Source organism: Patagioenas fasciata, chromosome 8 (genome assembly GCF_037038585.1).
Source record: "Patagioenas fasciata isolate bPatFas1 chromosome 8, bPatFas1.hap1, whole genome shotgun sequence".
Taxonomy (NCBI): Eukaryota; Metazoa; Chordata; class Aves; order Columbiformes; family Columbidae; genus Patagioenas; species Patagioenas fasciata.
Window position 1 is genome coordinate 11,619,740 of NC_092527.1, and position 18,700 is coordinate 11,638,439.

General features: G+C 40.4%; 1 protein-coding gene across 26 annotated transcripts in view; it reads left to right on the forward strand.

The window, feature by feature from the left end:
- The window catches only part of ANK3 (ankyrin 3), a 359,991-nt gene that overhangs the window by 255,279 nt on the left and 86,012 nt on the right, over nucleotides 1-18,700 (forward strand). For 23 of the 26 annotated variants that reach the window (XM_065842855.2, XM_071811684.1, XM_071811690.1 and 20 more), the window contains 7 exons: nucleotides 250-348; nucleotides 1,615-1,713; nucleotides 3,877-4,074; nucleotides 4,598-4,696; nucleotides 5,439-5,537; nucleotides 9,175-9,372; nucleotides 11,735-11,833. In XM_065842855.2, the coding sequence (XP_065698927.1) occupies nucleotides 250-348; nucleotides 1,615-1,713; nucleotides 3,877-4,074; nucleotides 4,598-4,696; nucleotides 5,439-5,537; nucleotides 9,175-9,372; nucleotides 11,735-11,833 (891 nt within the window). The remainder of the gene's footprint in view (nucleotides 1-249; nucleotides 349-1,614; nucleotides 1,714-3,876; nucleotides 4,075-4,597; nucleotides 4,697-5,438; nucleotides 5,538-9,174; nucleotides 9,373-11,734; nucleotides 11,834-18,700) is intronic. The other 3 variants (XM_071811695.1, XM_071811687.1, XM_071811689.1) reach the window with 1 other exon arrangement.

Sequence of the window (18,700 nt, forward strand, 5' to 3'; positions counted from 1 at the left end):
AGTTGATGAATAATTACCAGATCCCTAGAAGGTTTTTATATTTGCTCATCAATCATACTCATAGGTTTTTCCAGTTCTGTGTGCCCTTTAGTTTAAGCATGTGCACATGTTTTTGAGAAGATGAGATCCTCTCAGAAGAGCAGGCATTTAGGTTTACTTACTTCAGAAAAACTTACTTTTTCTTCTATGACATTCTTGTAAAGGACCGTGGAAGCAGGTATTTAAGTTTGGATTTGGTTTGATTTTCAGTCGGGCTTAACTCCAATCCATGTTGCTGCCTTCATGGGACATGTAAATATTGTATCGCAGCTAATGCATCATGGAGCATCACCCAACACTACCAATGTGGTGAGTAACAGGTTTCTCCTCAGCATGGCAGAACTGTGAATGCATTATAACATCTGGGAGCAGCATGGTCGTGAAGTGCCCAGTTCTGGTGTTCAGCACCCACCTCTGCAGCAGTCATGGCTCCAGCTGGAGCCATGGAAGGCGCAGCCTGCCGGCTCCCGTTTGGGAGATGCTGGGCAGATGGAGGAAACCTCAAAATAGGCTGACCTGTATTCTCTTTATTTTCTGAAACAAAGAGTGAGAACAAATACTGTAGCTTCTCATATGCAGTTTTTGAGATGTGTACTTGACTGTTGAGCACTGTTTTCTAGGACCTCGGGGGCTTACCATTTAGGGGAAGTTGTGCTGTTATCAACAGATTGCAGCAGATTGTCGGGACATATTGCCTGTGTCTGTGCGGCCGTGCAAGCGCGCTTTTCTGCTGGATGCGCACTGTGTGCCCCGAGGCTCCCAGGGCATGTGTAAAAACTGAAGTAATTGTTAGATGGATATTTGAAATTCGGGAAATTGGAGGAAAATAGAAGCTTGTAGATTCTTTTTAGCACTTTGGCCTCAAAATCTCCCTTTTACCTTCCATACGCATGTGCAGTTGGAAGACCACTTTTTAATAAAGTCTTAATCTGCTACTTCTATTAGATTATGTGAAAAAGGAATACCACTTGTAAACTAGTAGGTGTTTGTACCTGAAGACATATTGATGTCCAAAAATGTAGAAAGCAGTTTCCCCTCCTGAATTTTTTCTGATTTCCTTGGATTTGTATTTCATTAAGTCCAGGAAGCCTCAGATTAATGTACTCAGTAATTACTTTTTTTCTCTCATTCACCCATCTTGGTGCTTGTCAGATAACAAATGATAGTGGGAACACAGGGCATGGCAGGAGGAAAGCCAAAAATAAGTGTATCTCAATATATATAAAAAAACCCCAACTTTTTGTTTTACTAAATTAGGCTCTATTTAAATGAAAGTGATTTTTAACACCGTTAGTAAAATGCTAGTAAATACAAGAATTTTCAGCAAGAGTACTGACAAAGGCATTGTTGCATTGGAAAGCTGACCCTGAAATAAATTGCTTTGCAGCATAAGGCTAAGAGGTCAAATATTGACTTAATCTCCCATTTTGCTCACAGGCAACTACTACAGAATATTCTAGTGGAGATTATTCTGAACTGGGTCACCAGTATTTCTGTATTTCTGAAACATGTTGCAGTTTGTTTTTTCCTGCAGTGTGTTTTTAATGATATTTTGGTTTTGCTGCTGTGTGCTAGAGAGGAGAAACGGCACTGCACATGGCTGCCAGAGCTGGCCAGACAGAAGTCGTCCGATACCTGGTACAAAATGGAGCTCAGGTGGAGGCCAAAGCTAAGGTAAGGTGATGGTCCAGGTATAATAACCCTAGATTGTCTGTAGTTAAAGCAAATGATCACATTCATCTTGCGTGTGTTTTTTGGGAAGAGAAAGGGAGATGAAGCCAAGTGCCTTGACATAATGACAACTGATATTTTGTTAGGTGCTCTCTTGCTGTAGTTATGAGTGATCTGTAGCAAGAGCAGGCAGGAGATGTCAAATGTCAAATTCGTACCATGCCCATACCATACTTTTAATAGAAACTGTTCTGTCTTTGAAGAGTTTTGTTTTGGGGTGGGAAACAAGGAGGGAAAGGAATGCCTCAAATCTGCTTTTATTTCTGCAAACCTATAAACCCTGTGCCGCTTGTGTCTCCTGTTATGTCCATAAATCATCAGACCGTATCCATTCAAAAATAGTTATACTTTTAAAGAACTTCTCCTGAAGTTTGGAGGCACAGTAAGGGGATGTGACGTAGGGCTGGAAAGAAGGAAGAGACCCTATAGAAACAATTGCAACTGAGGAAGATAAGAAGGAAGAAAAAAATAAATGCTCAAGAGCCACTGAAGAAACATAAAAAATTATGGAAGTAAAAGAGTTCCAGGTAACAGATATGGGAAGGACATAAATGGATGCAATAAGTAGCAGTCTTAGTAGGTAAAACCAGGAAAAATTTTTTCCCCAAACAGTGATTAAATTAATATCATTTCAAAGAAATCTGGTCTTCACTGTAGAATTGTAATCTGTGAATTGGCTCACAAATAAAGTTACTAGTAAGAATATCTACTTATAAGGAACTCTGACTAAATATTTATAGCAGATACTTTCCGTATCTGCAAGCAGTCTGACAGTAGAAGTGAATCATGTGGTGTGTAAATCTCCCAAAACGGCCTTGAAAGTGAACAGCTCGTGCTCAGAAGCATAGTCATGCAAATATTTTCTAAATAATTTCACACAATGAATTAATTTGTGCAAACTTCCGTTGCCTGTGATCAAATAAGAACTAAATACAAGTAATGGATTATACATCAGCCATCAGAAATTTGTGAGAAACAGGCATAAACTGGAGATGCTTAACAACCATAAAGGCTTTCTACCAGTCAGAGGAGAATTTCCATGTAGAGAAGCAGCGTTTGCATCCTGATGCTCTCTCATCCTAAATCCCAAAGGTGTAAAATCAGTGGTGTAAGATGGGCATGGGCAGAAATCTCCCTGGTAGAGAACACCGCGAAATATTCTGCTGCAGGATGTGGGGTAGCAGTGCTCAAAAGGTAGGAGATTCAATAGGGGAAAGTGGAGAGAGAAAGATGTTTGATGATGTTTGATGTGAGGAACAGGAAAAAATAAGGTCATGGGCTTAGTTGGCCATACTGTTGCAATAGCATGCTTGACTGTAAGATTGTACAACTGAGAATGGGGAGGACAAAAGTACAAAACCAAACAATGAAAAAGGAAGAAATTAACTATTGGATACTCAGAACAAGATCACAGCCCAACCACAATATTTTCACTAAGGAAAATAAACAAACGATGAGACTCATGACAGGGCAATGTCTATACTTAGAACTACTAGAATTACTTTGATATTTTCTCACTGCTCATTCAGAACAGTGAATTTCAGCACTGTGCTTTATCTTCAGTTACATCCACTGTAAAGATATCTGCAAAATACCAAACAAATCATTCACCAGAAAAAAAAAAATCACAAAATACAATACTTAATGCAAGTTACAAGTCAATAATATGCTAAGGACCTCAGGTTATCCCCAACAACTGATTGAGTTGTTAAATGTTGATGGAAATCATAAAAGAGATCAAGATGTGAGGAACAGAGCTGTGCATTCACAGCATTTTAAGAAACATCTCAAGTTCAATGGGAAACTGAATACACCTTAGTGGCAAAGTAAAGTGAGGCAAATCCAGATTAAGAAAATTGATTAGTTTATTTATTGTTATGGATTATGTACCTGTCTGGAGCACTTTGTGACACATCAACAAAGCACAATATATCTTTATTATATGACAAAGAGAAAGCCAGCATGCATTATTCATTAGGTAAGACCTCAGTAGAATTAGTGCTTGTCTGCAAATTTGAAAAGCAAAAGAATCTGAGTAAATACTTTCTGTCAAAATATGATTGTTAGTTTTCTTACATAGGACTGTGTTGTTTCCTTTGTGTTTAGGATGACCAAACACCGCTGCACATTTCCGCTCGACTGGGAAAAGCAGATATAGTACAGCAGCTGCTACAGCAAGGAGCATCTCCAAATGCAGCTACAACGTCTGGCTATACGCCCCTGCATCTTTCTGCTCGAGAAGGACATGAAGACGTAGCTTCTGTCCTTTTGGAGCATGGTGCATCTTTATCTATCATTACCAAGGTAAGGGAGCTGCAAAAGTGATAGCTTCAATAGTAAGATATATGAGTAGTAAATGCTACTTGTGAATTAAATGCTGCAAGAGTCATACACACACACAAATAATGTAAGAATGAGCTACATTTTGTGAAAAGGGCACAAGCTTCATGCTTTTACCTCAGAGTCAGATGTGTTACGTATCCCAGTGACCAGACATGCATTTTCTCAGAATGAAAGGAATGCAGGGCAGAAATTCCTGTTGGGCATAGATAAGCCATTACCCAGCCTTGTTCTTGGGTCTTTGTGGGTGTGAAGAAAGGAACTGACTCTTCCCTTTTTACAGTTGTTACAATGCAGATAATAGGGCTTTGCCCTGCAAGCGAATGCCTCCAGACCTGCCAAGGCAGCTAGGAAGCTGAAAACTTGCAGCCTGTAATCAGGACTATGTGAGGGAATGGATGGAAACAGCAGTATCCTTGTAGTTCAGAGAAAACTTTGCCCTGAACAGGGGTGCACAAGCCTGCTGTATAACTGCTTTCTCTTACAGAAAGGATTTACTCCGCTACATGTGGCTGCAAAATATGGGAAAATTGAGGTAGCCAACCTCCTGCTTCAGAAGAATGCATCTCCTGATGCTTCCGGAAAGGTAGGAACAGAAGTGGCCACTGTCACTTGCACAGTAAATATCTAAATGCACATAATATTCTAATAATATCCTTCTACCTACTTACTGTCACGCTCGTATCCACAGCCTGGATTTAACTGGAATGAGTTTAATGTAATAATCTAATTCCTGTTGGGGCCACCAAGAATCAACAAACTCTTGACAAAAGTGAATTATTGTCATTAGCTGGCAACAAAATTGTGTCCTCTCTGTACCAATCCAGGAGAATGGAGACAAACCATACCCTTACCTTCCTGCGCAGACTACTTACAGTCCTTATCAGAGGATTCAGGCAGCTGGCTCTGCTCCCCCTGCTTTCATGACAGGGGGCAAAGCCCAGTAGGACCTCAAGCTTTTTAAACCAGCCCAGCCTGGATTTTTACAGATCCAAGGGACAGTTTACTTATCCACTGCAGTAAAAGAAAAACATTGCTGAGGATGTGACCTCAGGGTCAAAATTCCTTACCTGCTCTGCCCTGGGGGCAGCACAGATATGTGCTTCTCTGTTCATCTTCCCTGGGAAAAGTGAAAAGGGCTTTCACAGCTCGGTAAAGATTTTCAGATCTCTGTTTTATTTGTTGATTCTGAAGTTACCAAAGACTCTGGACACATGAATGAATGACAAATCTGTTTTTTCACCTTATCTACTCTGATTGTCCAAACTCTAAAGTTTTCCCTGGAGAAGGTCTGTAACAGCACTTGTTTGTTCTGCATGTGTTTTTAGAGCGGTTTAACACCACTGCATGTAGCTGCACACTACGATAATCAAAAAGTGGCACTCCTACTGTTGGACCAGGGAGCTTCACCTCATGCATCTGCCAAGGTACAAGTACAAGTACTGGTCACTCTGGGGGAACAATACCTAGGGTTTTGGTGTCACTTGATTCCCTGCCTACCTCTGTTGTTTCTAGACTGTTTATGCTCATTTACCTTGTTTGTTAATTTCTCACAACCACGTAAGGCTGTTAGAATAATTCTGCAGCTAAACAAACTAGCAGTAAAAAAAGCAAATATAGATGCAGAAGCATTTAAAATTTCTAGTTTAAATAAAAGTCAGTCTTGGCAAATACTGAGCCTTGCTTTCACTTGTCCAGTCTCCTCAGTACCTTCTCCAAGCCAGCCAATCATTGCATCTTAACATCTATACAGGGCAGGCTTGGAGTTAATGCCTTGTTAAGTGGGGGTAGTTCCCCTGTACTGTGTCACAGGATGACTTCTGAGGTGTGATATATTTCTCAGTACCGTGCATGTAATTGTTAATGTGCTTTACAATACTTCTACCATAGTGTAAGTGGACCGGTGAGAAAATTAAAAAAAAAAAAGTCGCAACTCTGCTTTGATTGCAATTTACTGTGGGCAAGACAACATACAGTGTAAGATTTTAGGAGATGTAAAAAAAATAAATAGTTAAATACGTTCAAGTTCTGGGTAGAAGAAAGAATTTAGAGAAGCTTAGAAGTGTCTATATCTTTTGTAGATCCCAGTTTTAAGTATGGATCAATAATCAATAGTTGGAAAGCAGCAATAAGTAACATAGGGTAGAAGCATAGGTAGGTTCAAGCAGAATAAGTGCACTGTAAATACCCCAGCTGAAACAACCCAGCTATGTTCCTAAAGTCACTAAAAAAAAAAAGCTGCGGAAAATGGAGAGCTAGCGGAAAAGCTGGTATGGTAGATAGACAGCTCTCCTTGGTTGCCTTCCTCTCACACATGACTGAATACAGCCATAACAGTAGGGCCTTCTGCATGGCTAAAGAAGAGGTTGAAGTCAGTCATATATGATAGGTCCCAGAGCTTGGAGTGCGAAAGAGAAGAAAGTTAAATAAACATGGACAGCCAGCAGCAACGGCACAGTCTAAAATCAATAATGTCGATAGTGGCAATCTGCCAGAGTGGTGCCCCGGGAGGTGAACTGGAGTGATCTTTGATCTTTTACTACTGCAACACAGCACTCTTAAATGCCACTGTGGGGAAGAAAGGGCCTTCTGAAGGAGATGAGAAGACACTGACCCAGTTTTCACTGAAAGAAACTGCCAGTGGGAGCTGTGTGTCCTGTAGAGTCTGGGATTGCAGCACCCACTGCCTAGGGCTTGGGAAGCCCAAACCAAGGTGGAAGCACTATAGACTATGGTATATAATTAAACAAACTCATGTGTCTGGTCTCCTTAGCTTCCCCTTCTGTAAGAGAATGGTTTTGCAGCTGCCCCTTCAGGCCTTCAAGTCCCCGCTGTAAGTCTTCCTAAAAGCAAGTATTTGTTAGTATTCTACAGCAAGTGAGCCACAGCAATGCTGAGTAGAGCATCAGGACTAAGTAAAATTAATGGCAGCATGTTTGTTGCTTTAGGCACCAACTGTGCAGTCATCCAAAAGAAGATGTTGATAACAGCAGATGATTTCCCATTTATTCTGTAAATGTTGTCTAATAAATGAATGTGTTGTGTCATATTTGATCACTAACTCCACAATTAGTTTCATTAGCATTTGCTTTTCCTGTGACACTCCTGTCTTTAACACTAATCTTAGGACTGGCTCAATAGCTTGGCCTGGCAGCATTTGCCTTGAAGAGTCATCGGTGAAAGGGTGTGGGAAGCAGCCATGTCAGAGCACAGCGCAGTAATAAAAACAGTTACTATGATGAACCATTCTTCTCTTTTAGAGGCTAAGATCAGCCTTGTGCCTAATTTTAATTTGGCATCCACCTTACAATGCTTTTCTTCCTCTCCCTCCTGCCTCCAAAACCTCAGTTTGTGTTTTCATCTTTAACCTTTTTCCCTTTTTCCCTCTTTTCAGTGGCAGGCAGAATAACCCCAAACTTCCTTCTATACTTTTCTCTTTGCTTCTGCATCTATGTGAAGTGATAGAGAATCACCCTTATGAAAAGAAAATGCAAATGGAGACTAAGCTGAGTTTCAGCTTTTATTTTGCAGCTCTCTTTTGGCCTTCTGTTGGCAACCTGCTGCTTTGCATTCCACTGAAAGCAATGTATGCCAATTTCTGAGGAAAATACTTGAAAATTACATTTGTTATTTCAAAAAATACACATAAGCTCGATTTAAAATACACAGAATTTAGGATATGTGCAGGATTTAGCACGTAGGGTTTAGGACTTAGTAGGTGCTTCTGTGGCGATGGCTGTTTTACATGTCAGTCTTGTGCAGGAAGACTGAGGGAGAAGATTGTATTTGTTTTTCCTGAGGCATTTTATCTTCAAAGTGAAAATTCAGTGACCATATACTTCTCTTATTCATTGTGGCACTGTGTTTCCCAGGTGTTGCTTTGAAATATCTTTAGCATCTAGGGTCTGAAATGAATCTGATTTGAATTTTGAAGATCACAGAACCTTTTCCAAGTGGAGTTAGCGCGCTGCGTTTCTCTTGCTTCCATATTACTACGAAAGCTCTCTTGTAATACTTTCTTTGCTGCTGTATATTTACTCTTTGCTCCTCCCTGTATCTGTTGTGACCTGCCCTCCCGTCTAGTCCAGCCCTGCTGCCCTGCAGGGCGCAGTCCAGCCAGGTGAATTCTTTGTGCCTTTAGATAGATTTTATTGGCTTGTGTAATCTGAGATACACATGGTACTTATGATACCAGACAAAATGTCATTAAGCAGCTACAGTCTCATCCCTCTCGACCTTTATACGTATACACATTTCCCATTTACTTTAAAATGAGGGCTAATACACTTGTGAAAGACAGAAAGTTCTTGATTAAACAGGTGTCACAGTCTGTACGAAAAGCTGACCATACCTCAGTCAATGTTTTGGCATTTGTATGCTAATCAGTTATTCTTTATTAATCAATTTTCTGCCAAATCTGTCTTTTTTTTTACAATTATAACATTTTATCATACAATAGATACTGCATTTTTCTTTTTAGTAGTGGGGATCACTAAGTACATATTGGAAGGAATTAAAAAATAAAGAATGCAAGACTCTAAAGTTATATGCTTTATTTTTCCCTTGATCTGAATGAAAAGAGCCTGTTAGTAAGGGTAGGTTAAATGCTTCAAGAACGGCCATATTTCATGTACATAATGCTTTCATTCACACTAGGAAGTGGGGAAAAAAACCCAAACAGTAACAGCTGTTCTGAGTTATGAACACACATCCTCTTCTTCTGTTTGTTAAAGATTTTATGTACATTTAAGGGAAAAGTAGCAAATGTTTGTGAAATGAATCTCAAATTCCTATTGCTATAGATTCTACTCTTCTGAACAGATTTTTTTTTCCAAATTTGAAAATTTCTTTCAGAATCCTCCTATTTGTAGCAGTACTTTCAAAAACAGGTTACTTAAAGGTCTGATAACATTCATTTGTAAAATTAGTAAATATTGTGTTTTACTATGTTTGACAGAATTTTTAGTGCGGATGACTTGCTTTCATAGAGTTGGGGAGGTACAGGCAAGTGATTTATCACATTGTTTAATGAATAGCTTGCAATGAAGTGCTTTCTGTTGACAGAACGGCTACACGCCGCTGCACATAGCTGCCAAGAAAAACCAGATGGACATAGCAACTACACTGCTGGAATATGGTGCTGATGCCAACGCTGTAACCAGACAGGGTATTGCCCCTGTACATCTCGCCTCTCAGGACGGCCATGTGGACATGGTGTCATTGCTTCTGACTAGAAATGCCAATGTAAATCTCAGCAACAAGGTAAGTGGTCCCCCTGCTTGGTGCTAAGGCAATAAACAAATGCGGTGGTGAGAAGGATAGGGGCCTGCAAGTCAGTTTTGTCTGCTGTGATTCTGCAGCTTTTGAAAACCTCTGCAGGTGTTTGAATACACATCATCAGTTCTTCTAGCAAGGCAAGCAACATGCTGTGTCACATTCAGTGAACTGTATTTCATACTACCCAAGTTTTGATGATAGCATGTGCTGCAGAGGAACTTACTAATCCATCTCCCTTCCACGTTATGCTAGTCTGCCAAAACCTGCCCAGAGAGAAAATGTATTCCTCCCCTCAGCGGTTAGTGGGGTTGGCGCGTACCAGTTTTGAGTCTCTGGATATATGTCTGCCCATTAAACAATGGTAACGGCTAACTTGTTAGGAGAGGCTGCTTTTCTTAATGGGATAATACCAGCAAGGTTGTCTGAGATTTTGTTCATTAATATAAGTGATTCTTCCTCCTCAGGGGATGTTCCCTAGAGCACAGTGACTTTTGCTATAATTTCTCCTGGGGGCAGGAAAGGGAAGTTGGTAGATTTTGGTTTCTATACGTATGAAGTTATAAGCTATTAAGTCTGCTGTATGGTAATGCTTCTAGCAGATGTGCAGCCTTAATTCTTTAAATGCCCCACTAGACATCTGAGTTGTTGTAAAGTGCAATTTCAGTATGGATTTATGTAGCCAAAGTAGAAAGGCAAGACAGAAATTTTTGGTGGAAAGTATTTCTTATTCTGAGCAGGTAGAAAGGCTCAGTGTCCTCTGAGGCTGTGGGTGATGCTGCACAGGGCTGCTGTGTATTCCTGTTTCTAATTTGTCAGTTTGGTCATGCTTGGGCCCTCCTTCAGAAAACTTCTCTGGCAGATGTTGATTTCTTTTTTTTTTTCTTCTTAGTTTCAATGTGGGCTTACGCAGTGCAGGATGGACGATATGTCCCCACAGGGCAGTTTATCACGTAGACGTTCTGTATCACACTGGTCATCGTGGTTTTGCTGCTAAGGCTGATACAGAGAGCACGATTGCAGCTGCTTGGCATTTTGATTAAGTCCCGCCAGAGGTTAACACTACCTGCAATGTACTTCAGTCTGTTACTGTGCAGTTGTAATCTCTAGTTTCTCATTATACTGATAACAGCACCTTTAGAAAATAGTTGCTCTGGACTCACTTAGGGTTGCACGTTTCCTTCGAGCTCAGCACCTATATTTAAAGCCAGATATAAATTGAAAGCATGCTAACTTTTGACTGTTGCAATGGGAATAAAAAGCACATTTGTTTCTTCAGGAGCCACAGAATGGTTGGGAGATGAATACTTAAAGCCCCAATGTGGGCACTGAGCACTTACTGTATCTGTTTAGAAGGTTTGGCCCATGGTATCCAGGCTCCATTACATAACTTGCAGTTGGTTGTTGTTACATGTTTGTGTAATGCAACACACCTAAGCTTCACGGTCATCAGGACCATATGTTCAAGTGCAGTACAGTAGGATGTACCCAGCAGTTACTGCCTTTGGTAGCGAGTTGACCGCGAACATGAGTTTGGTTTCAAAGGCAGGAAACTTAGCAAGTGTTTCTGCCTGATGTGCCAGCTGCTGCCGCCCGCTCTTCTGTCACCAGTGCTAAAGGCAGTAGGAATAGGAAGAGAGAAAAACAACTGTAATTTGCAAGTAAAGGATATTATTTCCTATTGCTAATAATATCCCTTCAGTGGATTATCCGCTCTACCCCTTTTACCTGAGGTCTTATATATGATAGGAAGTTGCATAGTTTTCTGAGGTTTTAAGGACTTTAGATCTCAAGTTTCAGATAAGACAAATAATGAGCTATCCAAAAAATGAGTGTCAGTACATGTCATCTAGTAAGTCTGTGTAGTCCCCGGGCAGAGAGAAATGGACCTGATCTCACAGAAATGTAGTTTTATCTTGTCTGTTCGTGTTTGAAAGGCGATTAAAAGGTAAGGGTAAATCTGAGTGAATGCTACTTCTAGAAAACTTGTACAAGTGTGAACAATAATTCAGTATTTCTTTTAAAATTTTATTCTAAGGAAGTGAATTAACTAGAAGGTAAAAAAATACTATGAGACTTTTCCTTAAAGTGCTCTCATTTGCTATCCCACATTGAACACTGCATGAAGAAATGTTCCTGGTGTAAAAGAAACATTATCTTCCTGGCTTTCAAATTGTACTTTCTTGCAAGTCAACAAATGTGATTAGGAAGCACTTTACAGAGTGAAAGTGGAATTTTATAATTTCTTTAAAATCAGTAGGATGTTCTGAGTCTTACTGATACCTGACACTGCATTTTAGTATTCACATACCTTCTCTGAAGATTCTTACTTGCTGCTTCTAATTTACAGAGCGGACTGACGCCACTCCACCTGGCTGCTCAAGAGGACAGGGTCAATGTAGCAGAGGTTCTTGTTAACCAAGGTGCTGCTGTTGATGCACAGACAAAGGTACAAACACCGCTGTCAACATGTATTATTTCCTTTTGAGATGAGCCTGTAGACTGGACTGGTAATCGACTACCTGGTGAAACTGAGATAACAACAGACAAATATTCCCTGTAACAGATTATTATAGAATATATTCTGAAAACTGAAGATATGTAAATTTGAGCATTTAGTGTTATGCTCAGTCTTTGAGCAGTAAGCTTATTTCTTGCCAAATATTTAGATCAATACAGATTTAGATTGTATCATACTATTGTGTTTCACTAAAGGTAAGTGGGATCGATCTGTTTTTTATATAAGGGAATTTCTAGGAAAGTTTGCTCTCTCTGCACAGAGAGCCATATAACCTTTCACCACATGCATGCTCTCATCTGCTTTTGGTGTTTTTCACGTGTTGCACATACTTTCCACTCAGCTGACAAGAGAAAGAAAAGACAGGAGAGCTGTTACTTAAAACCTCTGTATTTACAGCAAGAGAAACAATGTGAATGCATTGTAGGCATTCCTGGCTATTAAGTAGTTAATACTTTTTCCCATGACTTAAGAGACTTTATGAAATGAAGTTATGTCTTTGCTCTGAGCTGATACTAAATAGCCACCCATCAACATGATTTTACAAGTAAAGCCATTGTTCATTTGTAAAGATTACCCCCTACTCCTACAGCTTGACTCAGCCTTCATGACTGGATTCCTCTGAATTTCTAAGCCACTTTGTTTTGCAAAGCACGGTGAGGTGAGCTATTTCATCATATGGGTACATTCTAGGGAACTGACTTTTTCTCATGTCCCATGTTCAGACTAGACCATTGTTCTCCCGATGGTAAACATTAACCTATTAGTCTGTCAGTAAATATTGCTCTATTCTAGCTTTAAAATAATATTAGAGATGAAACATTTAACTCTTGAGGACAAAGTTGGAATTCTTTATCACTGTTTTCTAAAGTGAAATAAATACATGCAATGATGGTCCATTTCAAATTTACTTGCCTAAAAATAGTTTTACCTAAAGTAAATAAGAGACCTGACTTTTGAGACTCAAAGCAATAACGCTGCCCACTTCACAGTATTGGTTTTAAGGGTGATGTAAATGAGTAAATTCCAAGAGCCTGTGTATAAATGGTTTTATGTTCATTAACAGTGTATACAGTTCTCAAAAGTTCACGATAATGATCTCAGTGTTGATTACATTTAGATTCTTCATGTATTGTCTAGATTTCAGAGTCATTCCTTTAGCTGGATGAGAAGTCAGTTGTGATCAAATACTTGGACTCTTGCTGATCAAATCAGCTAAATTAACCAAGTCTTACAATCTGATCTGCACCATTTGTGCAGAGTAGCAGCTTTCACAGCTCTGTGCTAGGGGTCTGCCACAAGTGAGGTGCTGTGCTTGCATCCCAGAAATGTCCAGGTGTGTCAGACTGTTCAGTTATGTTATCATTCTGTCATCACACTGACATCTCAGCAAGGGCTAATCCATCATCATCTCTCACTGCAGCTCAGCTGATTATAATCTGTGGCAGAGCGAAAAGTCACTGCTATGTGTTTTTTCTGCTTTGTAATTCCAACCATATCGGCTACTGATTTCAGTGGCATTACTCTGATGTGAAACCAAAATAGCTCTGTTGAAATTCTGGGAGCTTCTCCAGCTTTATACTTTTGTAATGTGCCCTCAGCCTATATTTTACAGATAATTCAGTCTGGATCCTTATCTGCAAAATCATCCAGCAGCAGATGAGATCTGCCCTGGTTAATTCTTTGCCTGATTTTTTCAGATGTATCTGGTTGCCTGTCTGGAGATAGTTGCTGCCTGGTTCTGGTTTCTGTAGCAAGACATTGCAGAACCTGCTCTTTTAACTTGGTCAGAGCTTAATCGCCTCCTTGCCTGTACAGCTTGTCTGTGTTTGCCTTTCTCCCACTCTTTTGTGTCACACAAATAATAAGTAGTCTAAGGAGATGCTTACATTGACAGGTGCAAGCAGTCACGTGTCCCCTTTGCCTGCTCTTCAGTGTTCAAATAGGATCCAGTTCTGGACTAGTGGCCTTTTAGTCACATTAACATGGTGGAAACGTCTGAGATGCTGTCACAGCTGAGAGGCAGAACATGTTTGTTGGGTCGCAGGGCCAGCCTGGCACAGTTGCACAAGCTCTGTACTGAACTTTAAGCCTGGAAGGGTGACAATGTGATGGAGCAAGCATATGACACACAGGAAAGGGGCTTCAGTTTCTTATGCAGAGATCTCCTCTGGGTGGAGCTGAATTTCTTAATTGCATCTCTGAAAATTGAACTAGTCAGTAGGTAAAACCATGCACAGGTCAAAAAAGATGCAGCCCTATTTGAGTGTCTGCAGCTTGAATCCTGCAATCTGTAATAGTCATATAATAAAAATAAAAACAAACAAACAAACAAAAACAAAACAAGAACCTGCAAACAAAAATACAAAACAAAACAGTAAGTCCCTTGTTCACCTTCATTCCTCTCCTATTAGTATATGAAACTTGTGCACTTTTGCTTCCATGGGACTGTCCATAGTTGTCAGGAAGTAGGGCAGGGACTTGTGGGTCAGGCAAAGTCGTGGTGTGTTTAAACAGAACTACTTTGTGGTATAACAAATCACCTGCCTGAGAAAATGTGCATTATTAATCCCATAGGCCTCTGTGGTGAGCAACACTTGCAGTGGCTCATCCTCCTGCTAATTTGCCCTCTCTGCTGTAGGGGACTGTCTGCAAGGTGCTCGTGTGCCTTGCAGGATTGTGTTAGAGTGAGCTTGATGTGTATTCACTGGTTTGTGCAGAGTCCCACCTGCTGGGTTGGTGCGACCAGGAGCCCTCCAGATCACAGAGTTGTTGTCTGCCAGATATCCACTCACCACTGCCTGTGAGATAAGAAAAGTACCAATGCAGCACCATGTATTTTAGCACAGAGTAGAATCTCAAGTTCCTAAATAAAGAGCTGACAAGCTCTGGAATTCTACAAAGAAGGCAAAGTGTTATGCTATAAGAACCACTATACTTTCACCTCATATTCTGTGCAGGTTAAGCTTAGATTGGCTTGTAAAACAGCAGCTCTGTAGCTACAAGGTCTCTTGTTTAGATGGATTAACTGTTCTATGGAAATAAAAGGTCTGTGCACGCTGCCTCTAAAACCAGAGGCACTGGAGAGCAAGATATAGCAACAGCTGAGTTGGCTTCAGAAGCACTGTTGCTATACTTGCATTTTTGCACGATGCCATCCCGCCCATCCAGTTCAGATTCATTACTTGGGACATACAGTGGCAGAGATGTGCCCATCTGTGACTTAGAAGTCAGTGAAGACACACAGCTTAGAGCGGCATTATACTGGGGATCTCTGCTACCAGCAGTGTCACAACTAACCTGTTTTCTACTCTCTATTCCACATCCATATGCTTTTGTTACCTCAGCTCTTGTGGTCTAGATGACTATTCAGTAGTCTTTTTTTTCCTGTGTTTTTTTCCTTGTTCAGGTTATTTAATCACATTCCTCATTTTCCCCTGTTAAGTAAACATCAGTTATGTCCCTTCAGCACAGTATCTGTCAATAGAGGGAGAACATTTAATATCTTAGTAGGTCATTTGACTTTTTGGGTAGGGACCAATGAACTATCAACTTCCACCTCTAGTACATGTTCTTTAATCATCATTTATATATAACTTACACTCCCTGTGAAAACATGTAGAGTTTGCAGTTCTGACACATGGGAGTTCTTATTCCTGCTCAGGTTCCAAGTGCCACACACAACTGAGGTTTTTCAGGTGTTTAGAGGAGAAGATTGGGAAGAAACATATTTTGTATCTTGAAGCTACAGCAGGGAAAAAAAAAAAAATCTAATATTACAGAAAAATCTCTTGTGCGGGAGATTAATCTGTGTAATTGATATCAGTTCTGGCACTAAAAATTATGAACATTTACAAATTCGCTTTCAGACCTGAACCATTGCAATTGTGGTTCTCTATTGGGTTGCTTTCCCTTCCAAGAAATATTGTCCCCTGAGCTTTGTTGTAAGAAAAGACACGATAGGAAGAAGAGCTGCTGGTTTTGAAGTCCATTTATTGGTGGTGTTATGGGATCCTTCTGGTTCTGCTGCATCTATTAACTAACGAGCCTCTAATCCCAGAGCTGTGGGAGTCTGTCTCAGCCAGTGCTGGAACCTAAACAACACTGGTTTAGTGTGCCAGAACTAGTGCTTGAGAGGCCACAAGGCTGCTCCTGCCACTTGAAGATGGGATTTTGTTTATGTGGTTTTAAGACTAGCCATGTTAGCCTGAGCTCCAACAGATGAGCCACAGAAAACATCTTAATATGTAAGAAGCAATTAATAGAACGGTAGAAAAGTAACAACACTAAAATGCACTTCCAGTAGTGAAGCTTCAAAGCCTTCACGTTTAGAAAGCTTTGAAAACGTGATTTAGTGTTCATAGAAGGCACATTAGGGTCCCTCTGCAAAGGCAGCAGTTTTTGTCCATTCTGGCATTACATTTTTGTGCCTGAATTTAGATCTATTAAAGAGCTGTCAGTGCTGAAACTGTGTTATGCAATAGCATGTTTAACACAAGGAATGATGTTCTTGCACACAATATTGGAAGTTAAAGTTGATCTGAAGCCATGGCTGTGAGTGAATATTCCTTCTCTGGTGTTCATGTTGAGTGTGTAAAAGCTATATTGGTACATGTGACGTTGCTTTTGTTGCACGGACTTCGTACTGAGAGTTGGCACGCGTGAAAGATTGTTTCACGGCTCAGCAGGTCTCCACATCTCATTTTTCAGCTGTTTATCTTATTGGATATTGTTATTGTGGGATACAGCATTACGATGGTGGACTGGCAAAGGAAGACTTAAGAGTGCTGGTGTTCAGTCAAGGATGAAGAGCAGGACGTGGAGCTTTGATCTCAGTGCAGGTCATTTTGGTCGAACAGTTGTTACACTGCACTTAGTATTGGGCTTCTGCCAGGAGCATTGATGGACTCACAGTCCCTGGTTGCTGACTATCTGGAAAATAAAGCCAGTATTAAACTGTCTTTTGTTCCTGAAACTGTAGTATTGGTAGGAGATAATGGTGACTGAGAGGTCATGATATTCTTTTGCAGATTGAGTCTAGCCTTTTATTTCAGATTTATTCAGGGAGATTTATTCAGGTCTGCCTGCCTTGTTCTAACAGGGGGCCTGTACCAGCCCAAGTGCTACAGTGATTCATAACAGCAATCCAATTTTTCCATTGGAATATCTAATTTTCAGATGCAGAAACAGGTAGGAAGGAGGCAAGGGGAGTGGGAAGTGCTATGAAGAAGAAATGCTTTCATAAAGAACCAACGCTCAAATGCTGATCCCTTCAGTATATCTTCATGGTATATTATGTATCTCTCCCTGGCTCTTGGTACGTACTTGGTTCTTATCAAGACATTTATGTGGATATTTCCAGCCTAATAACGTGCAACAACAAACCTTTGCAAGGTACTGCAACGTTAGGCCCCAATTCAGCAAATCAGTGAAGGGTGTACGTACACAAGGTTTGCCTGTTTCATTCAATCAAGGCTGGATACCTTTGTGGTCTTTGGGTCTAGAACATTTTCTAGCCTTATTAACAATAATACTGTCGCTTTATTGTCTGAAATTTACAGCAGAAAACAAAAACAAAAACAGAGTCAGCATGACTAGAAAGATGCAGTAATTTAAGCTGTTAAGATTTATGGTTATTACCAGTGGAGGACATTAAAGTAATTCACTGACATGATACACAAGGCTTATGATAATTTCCTTTTAAAAAAGCCTGAAAGGCAAGAGAATAAAGGATGCTTTGTGTTTGTATGTTCCATTAGTATTGTGAAAAGCACAGTATTTCTGAGTTGTTGGTATTTGGTTGTTTTTTTTTGGCACTTAGTCTTGTGGCTTTTGATAAGCCTTTCCCAGCTGCTAACTCCTGTATTGCTGCTCATTCTTTAAAACAGCTAAAAGTAGCAAGGTAGCTGAGTGCCAAAAGGTGATGCATGTTAAAGCTGTATTAAACAAAAGCTCTGATTTTCTTGGAAGGAACTCTTTCTATATTAGGATGCCTACTAAGTCCCTTGGTGCTTTGCCAGTAGACATAACTCTGAACCTAAACTGCTGTGCAGAAATGTGCATAACTGGGGCTGGGTTTGCTTGGTTGTTGTTTTTTGTTTCAATGCAAAATATTTTAGCCTGCTGGACACATTTCTATACGGAGTGAAAGTAGTGAGCTCAAGTAGCCATGAGAATGACTACTTTTATAGTTAATTTGCTTGTGTAATTCCATAATCTTTCAGTCGGAGGGTTTCAGAAAAATTAACAGAATATCTGTTTTTCATGAGGATGATGAAATATAAATATAAATGCTATACCTTCCTGAGACAGAAACAGTTGAATGCAGGAATCTGTGCTGTAGCTGAGAAGCTAAAGAGATATCTTCTCTGGGTCTCAGGTGTTAAAATGACATTTTTCTAATTAGTTTTATTTTGACCAATGACTTCACTACTACCATTGCTGACTATAAACATGAAAGTTGTCCTCTGTTGGCTGATGAGGTCTAACATGCCCTGTGAGATGTGACCCACCGAGTCAGATCTGTGTCACTCTGCTGTCAGCAACTGTGTACTGCATTAGGCACCACCTCACCAAACACGATGTGACATGAGGTGACCACAGGGTATGGCAAACTCAAAAGAAAGCTCCCAGGCCCCTCTAGGGAGTTCAGAGAGGGAAGTGGGATTTTGCCACCAGGCTAGCAGGTGCCCACGTCACTCCACAGGACATGCAGGATGCCTGGAGCAGAGAAGCTGCCACACTTGACCAGGCCAGCAGCATCAAGAGCTTCAAGGAGCCTCCTAAAGCTCTGGGACA